At 36.3% G+C, this 23,127-nt stretch overlaps 2 protein-coding genes across 6 annotated transcripts in view; one reads left to right on the top strand and one right to left on the bottom strand.

Annotated features, from left to right (window-relative positions):
* Positions 1–8,313, top strand: part of LOC110829801 (uncharacterized) — a 66,568-nt gene extending 58,255 nt beyond the window's left edge. The window contains exons 26-34 of the mRNA XM_022063896.2: positions 311–496; positions 1,206–1,320; positions 1,991–2,168; positions 2,948–3,035; positions 3,751–3,921; positions 4,937–5,122; positions 5,852–6,029; positions 6,303–6,417; positions 6,859–8,313. Coding sequence (XP_021919588.1) covers positions 311–496; positions 1,206–1,320; positions 1,991–2,168; positions 2,948–3,035; positions 3,751–3,921; positions 4,937–5,122; positions 5,852–6,029; positions 6,303–6,417; positions 6,859–7,218 — 1,577 coding nt within the window. The 3' untranslated portion in view covers positions 7,219–8,313. The remainder of the gene's footprint in view (positions 1–310; positions 497–1,205; positions 1,321–1,990; positions 2,169–2,947; positions 3,036–3,750; positions 3,922–4,936; positions 5,123–5,851; positions 6,030–6,302; positions 6,418–6,858) is intronic.
* Positions 4,836–21,996, bottom strand: LOC110829803 (tyrosyl-DNA phosphodiesterase 2). Of its 5 annotated transcripts, none has more exons than XM_022063902.2 (8): positions 16,264–16,358; positions 15,200–15,376; positions 14,060–14,151; positions 13,434–13,577; positions 12,649–12,859; positions 11,980–12,150; positions 11,298–11,595; positions 4,836–6,584 (listed from the first exon to the last, which is right to left on the bottom strand). In XM_022063902.2, the coding sequence occupies exons 1-7, from the start codon at positions 16,276–16,278 to the stop codon at positions 11,299–11,301; spliced, it is 1,107 nt and encodes a 368-aa protein (XP_021919594.1). In that variant the 5' UTR covers positions 16,279–16,358; the 3' UTR covers positions 4,836–6,584; position 11,298. The 5 variants fall into 5 exon arrangements, with proteins under 5 accessions (XP_021919594.1, XP_021919597.1, XP_021919596.1 ...); XM_022063905.2 differs by lacking the exons at positions 4,836–6,584; positions 16,264–16,358 and adding exons at positions 9,788–10,399; positions 21,936–21,996; XM_022063904.2 differs by lacking the exon at positions 4,836–6,584 and adding an exon at positions 9,788–10,399 and having other exon boundaries at positions 16,323–16,579.
* Positions 21,997–23,127: the final 1,131 nt, after the last annotated feature.

Genomic DNA, 23,127 nt, shown 5'->3' with positions numbered 1-23,127 from the left:
ATAAACAGATTTCCATATTTAAGATATGAAGCTTTTATGGTGACTAAGTAGTCTTCTTTGATGCACAGTCAGTATTATTTTACATTTTAACTGAAATACCAAACACATTCACTTTTCTGAATAACTAAAGACACCAGGAAGTTTAAGATGTATTAAAACTAGCAAAAGTATATGAGCATTATAGCTGCAAACAGTATGTGAGTTAACATTCTTTTTGGGTTACTTTCATTCACACAGAATTAAAAATAAGAAAGCAATAGTCTTCATTCATTTATAGATCTTATTTGAAATTACCTCTCAAATTCCTCAGGATTACCAGGTTCAGATGCTGAACCTGGTGAAAAGGGAAGAGCTGGTTTTAATGGACACCCAGGAAGACCAGGGAGACCAGGTCAGAAGGGGGCTCCTGGTGTGTACGGGCCTGATGGGCCAAATGGAATACCAGGACGACCCGGTGGTGTAATCCATGGTCCTAAAGGAATACCAGGTCTTCCAGGTAAACCATTTTATTTAATGGATGGAATCAAGATTGTGGAAGATCTGTATATGTGTACAATGGTAAAATTCCTTGAGTCTAATGAATATATCTTCTATGTCTTCTCAGGAACTTGATATATTATTTTCTTATCTAAAGCATTTAGATTTATGGCACAAACTAAAGCTGAAGAAGTATTGTCCTAGTCACAGTTACAATTTTATGATACTTATTCCCATTCAATGCCAGGCATTTGAATGCTAATCTAGTCCCATGGACCAAACAGCCATTCAAAAAATATAATCCAGAGTTTCAAATTAAGAAAAGAAACAGCCTCCTACTGAATGTAAAAACTAGTACATATTTCCACAAAATGAAAATTTTGTGATATTTAGATATCTGGCAGAAAAGAAGAAAAGGATTTTGATGACTGAACTAAAACTTTTGAGAGATTGTGTTTGCTTGAGTAACAGCTGCCATTTTTGACAGTGAATATATTAAAATAACCACTGTCCTGTAAAGGATGGCAGTTAATAACATATAACAAACTTCAATCAATAGTACATATATTTTAGGCTCACAGAGTTCGCAGACCGACCAATGTCACCTGATCTTTGTTGCATAACTGCTTTTTTGGAAAAATAATTACCCAATGGGACATTCTAAAACATGTAATAATAAGTAATATTATTTTGGATATTGATATTGTAATGTATTCATTATTCCAAAGGATCGCCTGGGTTGCCAGGAAGGCAAGGAAATCCAGGGATACCAGGACTTGATGGAGAGAATGGCATTCTAGGTCCCCAAGGAATTCGTGGCTCACCAGGACTGCCAGCATTAAGGTACAGTAAACAGCACAGTATGATTCAGGGTTTTCTTAAAACAGTTGTCTGTTATTTGGATGTTTATATGAGATTCAAATATTCAACATGGCACTCACAACAGCCTGTCACTGGACCGTACACAATCCAGTTCTTATCTCCACATTTTATTTCTCCATGATCCATTTAGCATTTTTCCCATCCACATTCACATCTCCTCCTTGAGGTATTCCTACCAAAACTTTATATGCATTTCTTTACCCCACTGCCCATGTTGTATGTACCACCCTTTTATTTTGTGATTCATAAACATAAACTCTTCTGTCAACCATAAGAGGTATGTGAAGATAATTTGGATTTTATTTTTGCCAATTATCTCTTTACACTTTAGTGTTTTACAGAATCTTGTGTCATTGTAGGTGTTCAGTTCATATTGCTGATCTGTTTAATGGTGTTCCTAATGAAAATTATGGTCTGTGGGTGTATTACTGACATTGTAAAGACAGCTGTGCAGTTTAATGGATAATCAACATTACTGGACACCCCTTCCTTCCTATTAATCCATTAAATTGATGGTTTCCTGTGATTGATTTAATGAGACCTGTGGGATAAACAAATTCCTATATACTACTTGGACCTGAGGTGAATTGCAAAAACGATTACAACATTTTTGAGTATTTATATTATTCAGCTTTAAGGGTGTGGCTGGAAATCCTGGGCCTCCTGGGTTAGAGGGAATTCCAGGACCAAAGGGAATTCAAGGAGATTCAGGAGTGAAAGGGCTTCCAGGATATGCAGGCAGGAAAGGAGAGAGAGGACTGCCAGGTATTAATGGTGCAACAGGACTGCCAGGTCTATCTGGTCACAGGGTAAGTGAATAATGAATATATAAATAAACTAACTGTATGGTGCATAGACCTTTAGAAGCTATGAGTTGTTCAGCTAATCAAGAAATTATCCAGTTTTATGGAATTTAAAAGTTGAAGATGGCTGTCATCTGGGTTATTGAGCTGTGCAGTCTGGTAGAGATAAACTTCCACCAGACTACATGGCGCAACAACCCAGAAGACAGCCATCTTCAGACTCTGCGCTGTGTAAACCTCAAATCCTACAACCTAAAAGTTAATTTCCATGAAGATGGCTGTCACTACCCTGAAGATTGAGGCAGCAAACACCCCTGAAACGTCGGAAACGTCCACCAGACTGCACAACGCAACAACCCAGAAGACAACCAACTTCATATCCACCACCATAAGAACCTGAAATCTCATCCATTTCCATGTTCACAAGAGCCTGCCACCAGCTTCTATCCTGAGCCAGATGAATTCAGTCTACATCTCCATACCCTAATTCTTTAAAATTCCATTTTAATACCATCTATCCATGCTTAGGTCTCCAAAATGGTGTCTGAATGAATGAAATAATTGTTTGAAATTATTGCAGCATAGTAACAGTGTACTGATAGGCCTGACACACTAAGGGCATAGATTTTAATCCTACAAAGATATTGCATTTTAGTGTCAGTTTTATCCTCTTCCGCTTGTCTGGTAAGTAAATTCTGTGGTTGTTAAACTTTTATTTCCAAACTCTTTTCGTGTTAGGTCTTCATCTCTTGTAACAATGTTTTATTGAAACGTATGTCTTGCAGGGAGAGAAAGGTGATCATGGCCACTCGTTTCCTCCCAGTAAAACTGTGCGTGGTATTCCTGGTGATGCAGGTCCACCTGGTGTTCCAGGTTAGTTGTTTTTTACACTCCCATGTGTTTATACAGTGACCATTTCTTCAAAATGGGTACAAACAACATGATTTAGTTTATGCATTCAGACTTTCGAGACTTTTTGGAGGTTCACTTGTGTGCTCAGCACTTTTTTAAACCAGAAATTTCTTTCATCTTTGATTACCAATGCAGATTAAGCCTGTCAGTAAAACAAACCATGTATTATCATCATAAAAACATCATTTTCCAGTTCTTCCAAATGTTCTGTGTTTCGGCATATGAATTCTAATCCAATGAACCAACAGAAGCAGCTGTGCCGGGTCTGTCATGATTCAATCATGTATATAGACCTACAAAGAAACACATTTTCTATTGCATATAACTATATGCATGCCAAAAGATGGAAGGAAAAAAAATGTTGGTTTCAATACATTCTGCTGTCATCGCTTTCTATTTTGTGGCATACCAGTATTAATGTATTTTTAGCTTTACTTGTTTCATAATGTATATATAAAGAAAGATGACTGAATTAGGAATGGAAAGCATCTAATAAATTTTAAATGTTAATAAACTTTGCATTTATTTCATGGGAATTTCACTGGAATTATTTATTTACCTCAGTGAGTTTGTCACATAATTATTGTGTTGCTTGTTGTGTTGGCATCACTGCACTAGCTTTCTTGTCTGTTTTTATTATATTGACAAGACTTTTAAAACTAATATTTTGTTCCAGGATTTAATGGTGGCCAGGGGCCAATGGGAAAACCCGGACGCGATGGACTTACAGGTTTTAAGGGAGATGATGGGATATCAGGACGTCCTGGTCTACCTGGGTTTCCAGGTCCAAAGGGTCAACCAGGGTTTTCAGGCAGGCCTGGGGCTACAGGGAACAAAGGACTCCCAGGTGAACTTTATTATGTATCTGTGCTTGCTACTTTTAATGAATCTCTGTTTTGTCTTACGGCACTTTTAAATTTTTGTTCTTATTTCTACAGTAACTAACTCCATGGTACAGCACCTCCCTTGAGCAATCAATATTTACTCAGTGCATAAAGGGATTTCTGGTTATGGAACCCGATGGTTCATCATCACCATGATCATAAATTTCAACTTTAAAAAATTTCTGCTGCCATTTAAATCCAGTTCAAATCTTTACAATCTATTTTTCTTTGATTCATTTTAATATAATTTTTCCATCTATGTGCAAGTCTGCCAAGTGGTCTCTTCCCTTGATACTTGTACAATAAAAATTTTATATAATTTATCTTTTCTTGCAGTTCTCAGTTTTTATGCTTCAATATTTCCCCAAATTTCTTGGTACTTGTTCATGACATAGATCCTACTAAATTTAAATGTGCTGTATACAGACTGCTGGTCAGATTTAAAGGAAAGAAACTCATGGTGGTTCAGCTAGGTACTTGAACGTATCAAGAAGAGAGCAAAGGTATAGCTAGAAATCAAACTTTTCATCCATCAACCTATATAAAACAGAAATGATGTAAGAAGAAATAGAAGAATCAACTGCAATGGTTATTTAGTATTAAAGATGACTGAGTTTCATGAAATTAAAATGACTGGGACAGAAGCAGGAACAGTCTATTTTAAGGTACTATTCCAGTATTTGCCTAGAGAAACTGAGGAAAATTTGGTTGAGATTCAAACCAGAAACTAGCTGAATGAGATTAAGAAGGCTTATTGTTTCAATGCTAATCTATTGTCTAAAGGTTTCTCACTCAATCTAGATGGAATAGTACTCGTTTTCCTGTCACTAGAAGAATGAGAAGGAAGAGGACGACGACAACAATAATAATAATGAGATGAAGGTTTACAACTTCAGCCACTTTATGCAGCAATCTTTAATATTCAAACGGAAAGTAAAAAGGCAGTGATTTTAGTTGATATAAATTCCTTCTTTATAGGTTTTGCTGGTTCTAGAGGTGACCCAGCACCACCAGGACCTCCTCCCAAGAGCCGAGGCTTTTTCTTTACAAGACATTCGCAGACTACACAGACACCAGCCTGTCCTAGAGGAACAATCAGGCTGTGGAATGGTTTCTCTCTCCTACATTTTCTGGGCAATGCCAAGGCACATGGCCAAGATCTGGGTATATACCACCTCTCTGTTTTGTATTTCAATATTAAATTCATTATAGGACTAGAATATGTCAACCTACACTTAAAATTTTATTTTCTGACTTTGGAATTTAAACAGCCAAACATTTTCACTGATGTAATTCTATAGTTATAAAGTTTGGCCCATTACTTTTTCTAGGATGACAAACATTTACATCTGTTTCATTTAAAGTCATCTGCTGCATGCTGCCATTTTTGCTAATTCAGAATTTCAAGTTGCAATCTATCATCCACTTATTTAAGCACTATTATTCTCTCTGTTGTCTCATATGGGTTAGAAGTTAAGGAGATATATTTTGTGCCCTGTGACCAACATTATGAACTCAAAAAATGCTCTTATATTAAAGAAACTAATAATATTGTTCTCTTCCATTTTTCACTTTTATAATTAAAATTAAAAGTGTACAGAAAAAAAATTCTCTCTACTGTCAGATATTAAAAGTTTTGGAACACTTATAAAAACAAATATTCAGCTTTGGAAACTCATGAACTCAAATCTTTCCACATTTCTTTAACACTTAAAACATGATGGCATATGTACGATACTTCCTTATACCATTCCTTTTCAACTATTCTTCTGCCTTATTTAGTTTGGGAGAAAAGATTAGCAAAACCAATCAAAATAGACTTTGGCACAAATTAAAAAAAAACAGCATTTTTTGTGTTACTTATATGACGTCTTTGATGTGGTCATTTCATAGGGGCACCTGGAAGCTGTTTACAGAGGTTCTCCACAATGCCTTTCATGTTCTGCAATATCAACAATGTTTGTGACTACTCAAGCAGAAATGACTATAGTTACTGGTTGAGCACAGATTATCCTATGCCTGCAATGATGACGCCAATTGGAGCAAACGACCTGAGGCAATACATATCAAGGTAAAATATGATGCAGTATACATTTTATGAGTGTGAATTGCTTTCAGTAAGGTTATTGTTAAAAAAAAAACACAAACTTATGCATGGACATGATACTATGAACTAAGTCTTCCTCACAGAGTTCGGAAACTAAACTAGTAAACACAGGAAAAGAAAGTAATGACAGAACACTTACAGCCTAAAAATCCAGATATTTCCCAGACTTCCGCAAAACCAGCCATAAATTCTCTGAGGTGAAGGAATCCTGAATAAAAGTGGCTACTTTCTGAACAGGTGCACTGTGTGTGAAGCACCAACTCGAGTGATTACAGTGCATAGTCAGTCAATACAACTGCCTGACTGTCCTGATGGCTGGGATCCACTCTGGAGGGGCTTCAGTTTCCTGATGGTAAGGAAGCATAATTATTCTATTAATTTTAATGTGACACAATATTTTGGAATGCTATAAAGTAATTTTATATATATATCTATATATTACTTTTAAATAAATTCTGAAACTACTTATTCAGTTTGTACACTGCCACCACCCCAGCCACTTCATCAAATGGTGAAGATCTGGAAACAGAAACAATAATATTGCCAGTTTTGGATGTGTGTAAATACGGTTCCTTACTTTCAAGGAATAACATAAGTTACAACTGACTGAAAACACTGTTCTCATGAAACTATTATATTTGGAACCAAGAAAACAGTAGTAAACAATTAAAGATTCCAAATAATGAGGAACTTTAACATTTTTATTAAGAATAAAATTGTTTTATTTAAGTCTATGATTATGGAACTATTGTTATCAGAACATACTACAGTACTTTTAATTCCTCAATTACAGCACACAGATGCTGGAGCTGAGGGCAGTGGTCAGTCTCTTGTTTCACCTGGTTCATGCCTCGAGAACTTCCGATCTACACCTTTCATAGAGTGCCATGGCATAGGTCGCTGTAACTACTTTACAACAGCTTATTCCTATTGGCTAGCTACCATAGAAGATCGGGAAATGTTCCGAAGACCAAGACAACAAACACTTAAAGCTGGAAGTCTTGAAACACGTGTAAGTCGCTGCACAGTTTGCATCAGACACAGGCGAGAAAGTCGTCTCAATATTCCTGATACAGGGGAAAACATACAACCACTTCGTACGCAACCTGGACTCCAAAATCGTGATTCCCGTTTCAGTCATCGCAATGGTTAAAAGATACTTTCAAAAATTACTTGTCTTCTAAGTGTGTTATGAGTGTCAACAGACAGATAACTTTAAAGAGGAAGTGAAAAAGGCCATTTTTTAGTCTGAATTTTTATGTCTTGTAGTAAATATATTATTTATTAACAAACAGTCTTAGTATCCTCAAAAATATGCATATTCTTTTCATTTTAAAACAGCATATTGTACTCAGGCCTGCAGCATAATTCAACACCATCATGGGCAACCTGAAATCTCTTATCTGTGAAACAGAAAAACCATTCTGCACATTTAATGTGTTTGTTTTGCTCTCTGTCAGATAAAAATTGAAAGTTAAAATTACTTTTAGTTGCATGAATTTAAAATTATTGAGCACCAGAATGACATTTTTCATGAATAGCAGAATGACATAATAGCTTATTAAAGTTTGCCATTTCAGAAACAAAAACATTCTTTTCAGGTACTAATTGCTTCAGTTGTATAATAAACGCTTTTAAGATTTGTTAGTTCTAAAGAATTATGAAGAAATATTTTGTCAACATATGAAGTAAGACTTTGCACAAATAGAAACTTGTCTTTCAAACATCCACTTTAACCTGACTGACCAAGCATAGATATTTGAGGTAGCAAAATTAGCATTTTTAAAGAGTAAAATGAATATAATATAAGAATGTTTTCAACAAACAATCACCATTTTACATAAAAGAAACATCAATGAGTATTACAGTTTCACATGATAAACACAGGCAATAATGCAACATGTGCATTTCAACACTGTACTAAAATTGCTTTGTTTTAAAGGAACAAAACCTCTGCAGTTTCTATGTTCATTCCACCAGCTTTTCTACTGATTCACTGCCACGAACTACTTCAACATTACTGTATTTAATGTGGTACACGTAAGCAACACATAAATATAGGGTTATGCTCTTACTTGTACAATTTTATATTGGAACACAGGTGTGTAATGTATTTCATGAAACTGAAGCTTTCAAAACAATTTTCTGATGCATCTTGGAATGGATTTATTGATAAGAAACATCATGTTCTAGTACTTTTTATGTTTAGCCTTTATAAGGCAAAAAAATAAAATACACTGCCATCTCACTGCCAGTTAATTATTAACCTAAACATGTCTGCAATATTAGGAGTTCCCATACTTTAATAATGCAACTTGATAATGTGATGTTACAATTTAAATCTATATCTTTGATAATTACTCAGTAATATAATTTTGATGTTTATATTACATGCCTTTTGTAAATGCCCTGTATCTTTTTACATTTATATAAGTACAATAATAATGTAACAGTTCTGAACTAAACTTAAAGAATGACCTCAGCTTTCTTAATCATGTTGAATTTTAATGAAATATAAATTGACAAGAACCAAGCAGAAACTAATTATGGTCAATACAATCTTCACAAAATTAGTAAATCATATACAATAAAATATTGAATACATCTTATTATCAACGAATCCAATAAATGTGTCCACTGTTGTAATAATATTATGTTGAATGCTTAGGTTGAAAGGAATTTGTAAAGAATGTGGGGTATATATTAGTGGCCTGTTTCTGGGTATTTACCTAGCTGAGGAAAGCCACGGAAAATATTAGTGAGAATATTCAGTCTCAAGTTTGAGAATGGAACCTATGAAGGAGTGATATCCACTGCAATGCACTGTTTATATTATTATTAAAGGGAAACTAATTCAGTACATTTTACCAAGAATGGCACAAAGAGCCACTGGATAGGAAATCAACCACCAGTCCTTTAATGTGTTCCTTTCCTGTCCTTTTATATAATGGCCAAAAACAAAGATAGCACCTATCTCAATACAGAATGGCCTTGCATGAGATAATGTTGTGACAAATGATAATTTTACGTTATGATTCTTATTTGAAATTTCAGCGACAGTGAAAAATTACTTAAAAATTAGTGTACTGAAATTTTAGTTCCCTATTCTAATTTTCGTGTGCTGCAAAACAACTTAACATCCCTAGTGTGACACAAGCAGCAAATGGTTGAAAACCACTGGTTTAAACAACCACAAAGAAAAGAGAATCCTATTTTTATAAAATCTTCATATCAGCCACACATCTGAGTAGCCCCTACCTGTTCTGAGTTCCATTCATATTTGCTACATGCCATAATTCTAACAGAATGAAGACTTCGTTCTCGGTACTATCACCGATAGATGCAGTTTTCTCAGCATTTCTACTATGGTATTCACAATTAACATGAATACACACAAAATAATCTCATATGGAATAATCAGGTTTTGGCAGTGCCACCTACCTGCAGACACACTTACCAGAATTTCATGCAGCATGATAACATTTGTATCGTAAAGAGATATAACAATTTTCTCAAACACTGTCCAAACTCCTATCATTTACCTGATGCCTGCTTCATTTTTAATACAATGCATACATCTAAGCAGCAAATGAGTGTCTTGTGTAAACAGAACACACCTTTTTAATGTCAACCCCAAGGATGCATTTGCTTGTTCTTGATTTGTTTTACACTTGGTCACATAACTGGACACTTCATGCACAAGAGAAATCTTTACAAGCGTCTGTGTTTGGCATACTTTTATTCTAGATACATGCATTACCATTAAGTACATGATATATCTGAGGATGGAAATACAAGAACACAACTATAAGATACAAAAAAATAACCTTATAGCAATCTTCAAAACAAACAAATTGGTCTTCTTACATCAATGAAATCTTTGTACCATTCAACTCCTTCAAAAATAAATGTTATCTGCACAGGAGATCAGCGCACTAGAAAAATTAAACTACAAAGAATAACCAATGTACAAAAAATTATTCTACACTGACTGCATTATCTGAACTAGATATTTCCCAAAGGCAATCCATTCAGGAAATAGATTCTCTTTACATTCTTATGGACAAAATTCTATCCAATAAAGCAAATTTAAAGAGCATAGAAGGTTCTCACATAACCTGGGAGGTGAACTCCTGAACTTACAACTCATTTTCACTTATAATGAAGCAAGAATTTAATATAAATAATGATCCCAATTGTTTTTATATATTCAATGAACATAAACACCAGGATTGCCTAGCACAGAAAAAGTAAATAGTGGCCAGGTCTCCAATAGCAGCAGGATGATAAGATGCTAGTGACTTGTCACCTGATGATCCTTATAGTACCAATATCTGATGGGACAGAATAAGATAATTTTTTAAAACTTATATGTTTTGTTTGATAATATGATAAGAGCATAAATATTTTACTTACATTAGTAACCTTTTCAATAAAGATTAAAATATACAAAACAATAATTTTGCCTGTTGTTTTGTATGAGTTCGAAACATGATCTCTCACTCTGAGGGAGGAACATAGATTGCAGGTGTTTGAGGATGGTGTTGTGGAGGATATTTGGGCCCAGGAGAGAAGAGGATGGGGTATGGAGAAAACTGCATAATGATGAGCTTAAAAATTTGTACTCCTCCCCCAATACTGTCAGGGTGATTTAAATCAAGAAGAATGAGATGGGCAGGGCATGTGGCACGCATGGATACAGCAAGCGGTGTGCACTGGGTATTGGTCGGGAAGCCTAAGGGGAAGAGACTGCTGTGGAGACCTAGACATAGATGGGAGAATAATATCAAGCGGGATCTATGGGATATAGGAGTTGAAGGCAACTGGATTTTGTTAGCCCAGGACAGGAACTGGTGTACGGCCTTGGTTAATTTGGTGATGAACCTTCGGGTTCCATAAGCAATCTAGTTAGTAAACTTTTCAAATTCACGCATTGCAACACCACAAAGACAGAAGTGAACACTAATTTATAAACTCAATAGAACAATCATTTTTTAATAAACTAATAATATGCTCAGTTAGCCAAGAAATCCCATGCCTTTTATAGAACCTGATGGTTCAATGCCATGTTCACAAGATCATGTCATTGGCCCTTAATCTGACGCAGATGAATCTGCAACTCAACACTTGTGTCCAAATAGTAGTAGGGTTAAAAATGCAACTGTGTAAAAGTAAACTAAGTAGGCTACTATTTAAACATGCACAGTACCACTATTGTACCATAACATTTACCTCAAGTATCAGATGTTTCAATTTTGAAATGTATGTGCAGACCCCAGTGATCGCTTGGGAAACACTGAGTGCTGGTAACTTTCTCTATCCCCACCAAACCAAAATGAACTGGTGTAACTCTTTTTGGATGTGAATGTCGTATGTATGCTCGGTCAAAGCGACAACGAGGCTTGAACCTGCCAGGCATTTCCTTATTGCAGTTCCGTACCATATCCCATGTATATTGACATTCTTTACGTGAACCACATGAAATCCATAGGTCTTCAATGCCTGGTGGAATGCCTCCTGCAAGCTCCAGCTGTAAAATAAGGACCCACTAGGATGATAATACATTAGAAATTCTTTGAACATCAGTTCCCTAAACATATTGGCCACAGAACTTTTTTGTCTAAAAAATTAATAGACACGTGACTGGGAAAGTAAGGTGACTGTTCATGTGCACTATGCTGTTTTATAACACTATTCCTGTCTTACAGACATAAACCCACTCCAAGTCACCCACATGTGTGTTCATGCATGCACCTAGTAAACAAGATAAAGTGCAGCGTAATGTTCCTCCTACCTGACCTATGCATCTTGCCAACTTCTCATTCTGTGCCCATAATACTTGCCACCCTAAGAACCTGAAATATCACCTGCTCTGAAATTAGGCGTATAATACGGCAATTATATCACTCTTCACCTCTTTGTCTCTGAGATTCATGTCCCCAGATAGGAGTACTGTATTCTCTTCTGCGAAATCTTGTACAACCTTGAACGAATCTTTCAACTGCTTTATTCGCTCAGATGCATGATCCTTGGTACTCTCCAAGTGTGTGTTGACAAGTTGAAGTTTCAAGGAGCCAATATGTGCCTGAAATACAAATCAACTTCATAGGAGGGTTTTAAATCAGTTCATGAAGTTTCAGTATTCCTCAACACAAAGACAGAGAAAAGTAGAGTGCAATTAAGAAATTCATTAAACATTCTCTCATTATCCAACAGATATTTTTTGTTATGAGGTGCACCAAGCTAAAATATAATCCCTGACATTTTGAAACTTTTCTGTACTTCCACAACTGGAAAAAAATCTGATAAAACAAGTCTACAGGCCATCAACGCACGTAAAATGTAAAAGTTGGTAAAAGAAGAGGAGGAAGAAGGAAAAGTGTCTGCAGAACATTTTATTTTAAGGGTCAATTCCTTTTATAAGCAAATGAGGAAACCCACAAAATACCTGTCAGAATAGCGTGATGTGCCTGCAATCCAATGCAAGATCTCCCACACACAAAGCCAGCCACTGCATGCTTATGTTCAATGAAGGTACAAATAAGTAAAACGTTACTTGCAACAGACTCATGAATTTCATTACCTCAACAGTGAGGAGATTTCTCATCATCAGTGAGCCAGAATGTTCCGTGATCTTGTGAGAATCATAATACACAGTAAATCTGCGGAGAAGAGTGGCAATGAAGTAGCCATCTGTGTTGCCAGCAATGCACATGTACTCTGGCAGCTTGTTTTCAATGTAGGAGAATGTTTCTTGGATCACCTCTTGCAAGAATACTATATCTGGTTTCTCCCTAAGTTATCAAACAAAACACTCCATATACTGAACATGAACTTGAAATAAACAAAATTTCTTCAACACAAGTTGGTGTCTGTACCGCTCAGGTTAATTTATTTTGTTTGTGGTTTATTTAAGGGCAATTTCAACAGTTCAGATTACAGTTAAAAGTAAGGTCTGGGTAGTTAAATGCAATTTTTCTGAAACTTATGACAAAAGGATAATCTGTAACTGAAGCAAGTTTTATATTTTACAGTCAATGTATGTGTGTGTTGAAGTGTGGCACATACAACGTTAGCTAAAACTATAATCACATTTGATTCTTTCAAGCAATATCTTAACTTTAAGATGGCTGTCTTTTGGGTGGTTATGTCAGTCTGGTAGAAGGCATGATGGATGCACCTCTGAAATGTTGGTAAGCTTCTACTAGACTACATGTCATAACCACCCAAAAGACAGCCATCTTGATACTTGCCATCAAGAGAACCTCAAATTTCACAATAGCCCAGCACCCTCATAACTTGCATTACCACTTATTTTAACTGTTATTATAACACTATGCACTTGATTACATAATACTAAACACTTACATATAAATGATTTTGCACACAGCCTTGGTTCTTCGCTTTAAGTTGCGTTCATCCAAACCATCAAGGTTCCATGAAATAAAACTGAACTTTGAAGGAGGCTCACTTGTAGCCTGGTCGAGGCCTAATGCATTAACCATAGCTTTGCTACAAAACAAACAATAATATCAAATATAATACATAACAATTACCCTTTGAAGCTGAAGTTCCTGTAAAAAAATATTTAAGAATTCAGTCCATACCACAAAGAAAATACCACACTCCACCATTAAAAAGATCAAGTGGTTAATGCTGTATATATTAAGAACCATACACAACCCTTAAATACAAAATACAGAGTGCAGAACATGTAGTTATCACTCGGCTTTCAAAGATTAATATCTAAAGAAAAACAAAATTAGAACTGAGCAAAGGAAAAGAATCCATCATTATCTTTTAGAATTTCTCTCTCTCTCTACACCAGATGTAATTATTGTATTGCCATGATTTAGTCATCACAGCCTCATTTGTGAGAACAGGGTGCATAATTTTGAAGTGACAATGGCTTGGAAATTTCATAAGATTCAATCTACCTCTTGTTTTATATACTATATTCTATATATTCAGTGTTGAAAGATCCAATCACTCACTTGACATTGACAACTAGTTCTCCTTCATCTCCATCAGTCAAAAAACTTACTCCACCATTCTGAGTAGCTTCAAAGAATGCGTTTACCGATCTCTGCAAATGGAATTGAAATGTGACATATTACCAAAGGCATAAAACAAATGATGTCAATGAAAAAAGAATGGTGTCAAGGTAGTTTCCATTACCTGCACCAATGGAGGATGCACACAGCATAAAAAATATGGTTAATAAAAAAGATATTTTTCAACCCAAACTGCAGTGCTACAAGGTGGGGAAAAATGCCTAGTTCTTACCATATCACCTTTACAGATCAAGTCCTCTGCTCTCATTAAAATCTTGTCAATCTACTGTCTGGTCTTCCAACATTAACTTTATCCAACATGAACACTAATTAAAAAACACTTTAAGATACAACCATTTCCATTCTTCCACAATATTCCCAACATTTATTTCCTCACTTCAAAAGCCTACCTGTAATATTATTAATCTATCCTTATTTATCATTTGATCCCAGAGTGTTAACTTTTGCTATTGATCTCAGAGAACACATTTATACAGCTTTAATTCCTAATCTGTTATTTTCTGTTATTGCTCAAACTTCTGACCATTGTGCGAGGAGACGACCAGATATTTGATCGTTACTGTTTTCCCCTAATTTACCACATGCCACATTGGGTAAAAAATGTGAAGGAAGCCACAAGAAAAAATATGTATCACTGAATTTGTCAAACTGCCAAAGAACTGGAACATAACATGATTTAGTTTGGCAGAGGAGCACAATATGCTTTTTAAAGTAACCTGAATGATAGTAGTGGTAAAATAATCAACAATGGACACAACATATAGAAATTTGTTTCCATCAAAATGTATAACTGGAGGACGCTGTAGTGGTAACCTCTAAGTTTTTACAACATGAACGTATTCCAAACAAAATGGAAGCATGCATTCCCTGATGTTAATCTGTGCTTCATCCTTTGAAGCAGAAGTTTGCTGAAATGTTATTTAAAAATTCAGTCTGTACATCAAATAAAAACAGTGTCTCCACTATAAGGATCAATTGGTTAATGTCAGTTAGGGAAACAATAGCTGTTTATTGAGAATCATACAAAACATACAGTGCATCAATCGTACATCATCTTACTTCAAGATCCCATTTTCTGTCCTGAAGATAGAACTGAGCGCATGCTTCATCCGTTCCTGTTACCTCTGCAAACTGCTCTGTCAACTTCTGGCATGTTTCACGGTCTGGTATATCAGGGTCCAGCTCACCTGACTGGCTCATTATGCAAATTTTTGTCAATGAGCAACTAGTAAAATCCTGTGAATCCAAAAAGTGACCTCTTAATTTATACTGGAAGAAAAAAAATCCCTTATATTTTGACCTTACCTTCCTACATTTATCATTAAAGACCATCATCGACCAGACTACACAGTGCAACAACCCAGAAGACAGAAATCTTTAAAGAATATCTTGTCATACAAACCTCAAATTTCTCAACACACTTCATTAAGATTACCCAAATGTAGACTGAAGTTTACAATTGATATATACAATATTGTAAAATATAACAGGGGCAAAGTATGCAAGCAATGGTACATAGTAAGGAACATCTGTATCCTTCCCAAGACACGACTTCCTTCGGAGGGAAAGTGAAGCTGGTGGTCACATGTCATAGATTTGCAGCATATAAAAGAACCTTACGAGCATGAACGAGATGTTTCGTAAGCAAAATTCAGTGGTCATTTCTCACCCATGTCTCTTCTGATTTGCTACTAGAGGGCTCTAGCAAACAAATCAGAAATGAGTAGAAATTGTGCCGAAGCAGCATGCTTGTCGCCTGCTTCTCTAAGGAACTAAAAGACTAATAAGACAAGTTGCCTTGGGACGGGGCAAGGACCCAATCCTTGTTAGGAAGATGATGATGATGATGTTGGTCATTATCTGTACAAATAATAGCCCCTTGGAAGAAAAATATGAAAATTTGTGCAAGGACATTTATATTTCTGATCTCAACAACAAATTATATCACAGCTGAAATATTGCAGATTTATTGTAAGGAGGGCCAAGACCACATTACAACACAATTTTTTTTACGTCAATCGAACATGTTTCCACCCTTTAAAGGGGGCATCATTGCTGCCTCAATATTTTAGAGTAACAGCCAACGTTAATAAACAATACCTTCCTTCAATCATCCTACTTACATTAATAAGTAACATAAATATTACAGACAAACTGTAAGTTATTACAATGGCAGGCTAACCAATGCAAAACCAGGTTCAAGATCCTTTCTTGTATAATGTTACAGCAATTAGAACCGCCCCTTTACTTGAAGGCATATATGAACATTACCTAAGAATTGCCTTTCTTATTAATATTCATTCCTTAGTCGAAACAACCAATGACAATTCCACCATTCATTATGATTCGTATTTACAACAGTTAACTTTCTGAAGACATTTCAGACTTCACATTTTACAAAAAAATATGGCTGAGGAACAAATGACGATCACCTATGTTGGAGGGAAACGTTGCGTCAGTTGCGGACTACACTGTCATCTACTGTTGATGAGACCAATACTTTGCAATACCATGTTAGCAGCGGTAGCTCAATCAGTAATTCACAGATTTTGAGCATGAAACGTCCGTACCAATTGCATGTACTGTCCAACATTTGATTAAAAGTTGAGAGATTAATTTAAAGTGTGTGTAGACGGATTGTGTATTATTTCTGGTTTCATAACTTAGTTCTTCATTTTTCCTTCATCACTATTTTCTTGTATGAAAAACGAACTCGATACAGTTAGGGATGATGACATGAATGAACAAATACAATGTGAACTGAATTCAAGGGGATGAATATCGACTTCCGTAAAAGCGGATAATTTATTAACTATATAAGCGACTATCAGCTTATCAAAATGGACTGTGCTCCACGTATTTAGAGAACATAATCACAACTTACACCGAATGTCACTTTCAGAATGGTATTCAAATGTGTGTGTGTGTGTGTTAAGTCCTGCCTGTAACTCCATTGGGCGGAGCCGGAACTACAAACATACGTAATCAGTTCTCTGTATTATGATCTGGTGTCCCGGATATTAGGCGAGTGAAGGACTCGAAGTCTGAAGTTCTCTGTTTCAATCCCAGGTGCGGGTGGCTAAAATCAGGAGTTGGTTCTAACAGTTTAAAAAGAATAGCGTTATTACAGAACTACAATGAGCTCAGACTTTATTCATCCTCGTCAAAATGTTATCACCGCTCGTAAGATAAGATTATAAGTCCTTTTCCTCGCCACTCAAAATATTAAGAAATTCTTTAACTCTTTGAACAACGAAAGAGAGAACGAGCTAAATTCAGTTCCTACGTCATAGAATACACAACGCCTCTCCATTACCAAAATCTGTTGGTGGATATTATTTATTCCCAGAAGTCAATGAAACCTACAAAAGGCATACACACTGTGTACAAACTATAGAGTTATTTAATGTTAAAGCAAGGGTTAAGTGTCATGTGTCCCTTTGTTTTAAACCCATTTGAATGCCCCAATACCTTTAATTCCCCTTAATATTTCGATAACTTCTTTGGCACATCTGCAACGCGTGTAGCCTAAACAGATCTGTGCCAGGATCTGACCCAGTGGTTGCAATTAGCTCTTTAATATATCTAGCCGTACCGGCCCTGCCTTTTTTACCTGAGGACGGAAACATACAGTTTCCAAAACGTTGTAAACAAAATGTAAAAAATCAGTAATATTAAACATGTGGTTCTCGTCTCTGATTCACCGACGGGTAAAACAGATTTTTCCGAGGACCGATTTCCTATCTTTTTCATGTTTTACTCTACAAATAATTATCTGTAAATCTAATCACTGCTAGGTAGATTTGTTGTGAGGATGTACGTAATATGTAAAACTGTTCTATTGGGCTTTACCCATCGTCTAAACCATAATAACAAAACTACAACGTTTCGGAAGCTGCTTTCTGCTTCCGTCTTCAAGTAAAAAGGGGGAAAGAGGATAAGAAACTTATCTGTTCGGATGAGTTAGCCTCAGACCTGGACTTCAGACCTCGTCCAGGTCTGAGGCTAGCTCAACCAGGGGTCACAAAAGATAAGTTTTCTGTCCTATTTCCCCCCTTTTCATCTTAAGACGGAAGCAGAAAGTAGCTTCCGAAACATTGTAGTTTTGATATTATGGTTTAGACAATGGATAAAGCCCAATAGAACAATTTTACATATTACAATGCACCCTTGTCAGAAACCTTCAGATTTCTTCCGGGATAATTTAATATTTCCAGTTATTTATATACGGAATCTTTGGACATACTAAACCACATTTTAACTAGAGATGTGGCTTACTCGTGTGGTTTAGGGTATTCCTGAATGGTTTCCTGCTTCGGGTATTCTAGCTGTCGTGTACATACGAAGCATTTAACAACAGGAAAGAAGGCGCTTTTTCCTGAGGGTCAGGGTTTTGTGCAGTATCGTCAATCGATACAAATCATTAATTAGGCTGGAGGTTTCACGACCTTGGTTCAATTCTCAGCAAGGACAGGCGTGTCTGTTTTCACCACATTCAGACCGTCTCTGGGGTCTACCAGACCTCCTATCGAAACCTCCATTCTCGGGATGAAAGAGGCCAGAGCATGAAGCTAAATCACTCCCCTCCCCTCTATGTAACTTTGAGAAATGCATAGATCTATATTTCCAATCTCTAATACATACGTCTTCATGGAGAGGTGTACTCAATAAAAATGTACGTCTTCTTTTTATAAAACAATTAAAATGACGGCCGTGGTAACTTCTAAGGGTGGAAAGGCAGTGTGGCGCTGTTCAAGGAGAATAAAAATGTGGCGTTTACCGCAACAATACGCCGAGACCGCATATACGTTCGTCAGCTGCCACACCGTAATGTCTGTTGACGCTCATTGGCGTCACATACGTTCCGCCCCTGCATAAAAGCGGGGAATAACAACTGTACATCTCTCGTAGTTCGCCTGCTGTCTTGTGACTAACATACCGAACTTTACAACCTGTTTGCCAGATCATAACAGTCTAATAGTTTTCCAACACGAGGAAATACGAAACTTGTAGTAAGTCGAAGCGTTTCTGGTATAATTAAATTCACCCAATACAACTTTACACAAAACATCAAAAACTTAATCTGAGTGGAATTAGCATGTTATTACCACAGGAATCCGCAAGACAGTCCTTTTTGTACTGCTTATGACTCTTGTTCAAAGTATCAAGGTCGGTTGTCGTCTGTTCATTCCGAGTACAATTGATGTTTATAAGAACAATGTCTGAATTTGAAAAGGGGCAGATGACAGTTTATCGTTAAAAAAGTGGCTCGTAGAAACAGTTTCGTACAAGACAGTAGTTATCATGGAACCAAAAGCTACATCACACTTCGCAAAGTTTAGAACCATCTTCCCGTCTACCATGTAAAATCCCAAAGATATAAAGATACAGTACTATAATTTTTACCTGGTGTTCTGTATGAGCGTGGAATTTGATTTCTTGCTATAAACGGAGAATACAGACAGATTAAGTATGTTTGAGAACAGCGCTGAGGAGAATAACTGAATACAATGCCCACTAATGATCAGGACGGTGGAGACGAAGAGATTCATTATTTATTCGCTACTCGTCACCAAACGTTGTTTGGATGAAGAAGGGAAAGTTCAGCGGAGCATATAGTAAACATTGGGGAGATGAGAAATTCTAGTGAAAGGACGACCATTTTAGAGATTAGAGGCGTAGATGGGAAGATAATATCAAAAGTGGACTGAATTCATCGAACTCAGGATCTGGTCTAGTAAAGGGCTTTCAGTGCAGTAGTACCATGTTTTCCACCAGATATCGGGATTACGAGAACAACAAGGCGCAATCTTGTGTAACGAATCTGAGGATGTTGCTCCATGTCTGGCAAGATACAGTCTGTCTTGTGTACGTCTTTCTACGGGACTTCCCTTCGGTGATATAGCAGGTTTAGAGGTTATGACCGCTAGATCTGACGGAGACCGACACCTTCTTTCTTTCTTTTTTGCATGAAGTATGCGAAGTAAATTTATCCATTAGCTTACTAGTTTATTCGTCTTTTCGTACGCATGTTCAATCAGTGAAACTACTAAATGGATTTTGATTAAATTTAGTATTGTGGAGTATACACTGAAATTATAGGGCGACTTTAATATAACAACTATTCTACAGTTAGTTACAATTGACATTAATATATTGTACCACAGAAAGGTTCATTTTACAAAATGTATACAGGAATAAATAATAGAACTAGTTACGTTCTTCAACTTTCGATTTTTAGAGACTGTTGATATGCGACGAAATGCAGTGAAAATAGTTTCTGACTGTGAACACTAAGCAAATGATGTGTCAAAAATATCGAATGAAAAATAATTATTTAATTCGTCTTACATAAGAGGATTCTCACACTTAAGGAAAAGGACTGAAAATACCCCAGTCGGGATTGAAACATATAGCGCAGATAATGAAACAAAGGTTATGTAGACAAATATTTCATGCATTTTTGCTATTAGTTTTGACACACAGCAGGATGGTATATTAAGATAAGATTTAAGAAGTCTCTACAACTGGAGGAAGACAATACTGGAAACTAGACGTAGTACAAGTAAAGCTCTGACATAATTAATTACTCGCCAAACGAACCGCGATTTACAGACATTTCCGGTGGTACTCGCCACTGCAATCCAATATCACAATTCTGCGTCATCTGCCAGTAAAACACTACTCAGAACACGAGGCCTAACTTCCTTCTGTAATAGCACAGAACATCCCCGTCTTACTACTGAAGACAGGTTATTACTCCGAGATGAATAATGCATATGTTGCAACAATTGTCGCCACCAACTGTTACCGATTTCCTACAGTTACGAACATAAACTCAACAGAGCAGGGTCAGTACTGAAACGATGGCCAAGAAATCCCCCATTATCGTGCCCAAAAACCCCATTCCTGGACACTAACCTGAGCCATATTCAGTCGACATCCACAAACCCTATTATTTTTAGATCCATTTTAGGCATACATTAACCTGCCTAAATCTCCCAAGATGCCTATTTCCGTGCAAATTAGCAACATTATACAATATACAATAAGTTCATTATGCAATTTTCTCCGCCATTCTGTTACTTCCTATCTCTTAGGTCTGATATTCTCTGCAACACACCTTTTTTTAGATATCTCAATCTAAACGATATTTCAGGTTCTCACGGCCGTGGGTTTTCTAGAGTGTTGCGCTATGTAGCCGTAGAAATATTGCCCTGATTATGGAGGCAGTAAGCACATCTCAAACGCTGCTCGTTTCTACGACTACACGGTGCAACAACCCAGGAGACAGCCATCTTTAACAGTCATGTTCGCCTATCGGAGGAGCGTAGCTAGCGATCTAATCCAGGCTCGGGAATTGTAATAGCCTGGATAAGACTGAATGAAGCCACAGAAAGACTTAGTATTATCTTATAATCCAGTATGTTGTAATAATAATGCTGACAGAGACTTCAGACCACATTCATAGAAAATTAACCACAAAATACGTCAGTCAGCAGGTACGAAAATGGCACATTTAGAACAAGGAAAAGCTGACGGAAATGATACAGTTCCTCTGGTAAGAGACTTGCGTTTCATCTGTGTTGAAATTACTCACGTCTTTACGAAGACGATCAAGAAGGAAATCCTGTTAACTTATTTGTTACAATTTAGAATTTTAGTATATGTAATTCCTTAAAAATTCGTCCTCTTTTACAGACCTACACAGCCATACGCTGGTCTTTTAAATTTTACGTACAGCCTACAAATACAAGTACAATTTAAATAGCGTCTATAAAGGTTAAAATCTCACCTAATAGGCCTATATAAAATCATTTCGTCTCTTCTGTTTTCCACGTTTCTGATCTGGTTATGGACCTACACGTCCTCAGCCGCATCGTGTACTAATTTAGAAGTACGTGGCTCTCATAGAAGGTTAAAATAATATCACTGTTTTAGTAAAGTTTGTTAAAATAACCTGTGAACAACAGGAAATTTCGATAGTATAAGAACAAATGCCAGTCAAATTGTGCAGTAACACCAGATACATTAGGCAAAGGAATAGTCTGTTATTTACAAGTTAAACCGGTTTGAATCTCGGACCGACTGTCTATCCTGACTGAGTTTTGTCGAGATTTCCCTGTATTCCTCCAGAAATATACCAAAAGATTACCTTCATGCTTCCTTACTAATCCTTCACGGATCACAGCTTCACATCATTTATTAGATCCTACATAACCCCTACACCTGATTCAGTATCGTTAAGTAATCTATTAGCGAATTCAGTTGCAGAATGATTTGCGAAATATTCATTATATTTTGTTGTTCGATTATTTTATGATGCTGTACTGTGTAGCAACTTTGTTATCATGAAGACCATCCTTTTGATTGATAAGTTGTAAGACGGACATAAATGTCATAAGATTCTGGAGGTAAAAAGTGATCATTAAGTATTTACATGGCGTTTCCTTCTTAGTACTGAGTAAAACCATTAGAAAACTCAATCACGATATCCTAAACCCAGCCAAGATTCGATTCGATTCGCATGAGCTAAATCACTCAGCAAATTCAGTTTCTTGAGAGACAAACTCAAATTATTTAAGAATTAATAACTAACTTATTGGAGAAAGAACATTCTTGATAAGCAAACAAAGAAATGACCATCCTTTTACTGAACAAGATGCACTAACATGTCTTTGAAATCTATTATGATCCAGATGAATCCAATTCTGAAGCCTTGCGACTATGATCTATTGCGATCAGTATTGCTGAATTCTTTCTTATTTTTATCCAACGTCTCAGTATTCTAAAACTGGATGTCTCCATCTTCAGGTGAAAATTTAGGGCGATATATACAAAGTGAAGTGTTTTAGAAAACGTTAATCTCAGTCACTGAATCATGACGTTCCATATCTCGTTTCCGAAAATATTTATTTATAGTTTATTTAACGACGCTTTTTCAGTATACGATAGACAAAGTCCAGAAATCCAGTTATACTAACAGA

The sequence above is a fragment of the Zootermopsis nevadensis genome, unplaced genomic scaffold (assembly GCF_977971745.1).
Source record: "Zootermopsis nevadensis isolate Lab colony 2312 unplaced genomic scaffold, Znev_1.0 Znev_ptg000008l, whole genome shotgun sequence".
Taxonomy (NCBI): Eukaryota; Metazoa; Arthropoda; class Insecta; order Blattodea; family Termopsidae; genus Zootermopsis; species Zootermopsis nevadensis.
This window is presented reverse-complemented; position numbering and strand designations above follow the sequence as displayed.

Excerpts from the sequence above, each read along its gene's own strand:
- LOC110829803 (XM_022063902.2), bottom strand. Across the intron at positions 13,578-14,059 it reads GAACTAGTTGTCAATGTCAA|CAAAGCTATGGTTAATGCAT; the intron begins GTGAGTGATTGG and ends TTTGTTTTGTAG. Across the intron at positions 12,151-12,648 it reads GAAATCTCCTCACTGTTGAG|GCACATATTGGCTCCTTGAA; the intron begins GTAATGAAATTC and ends TTTGTATTTCAG.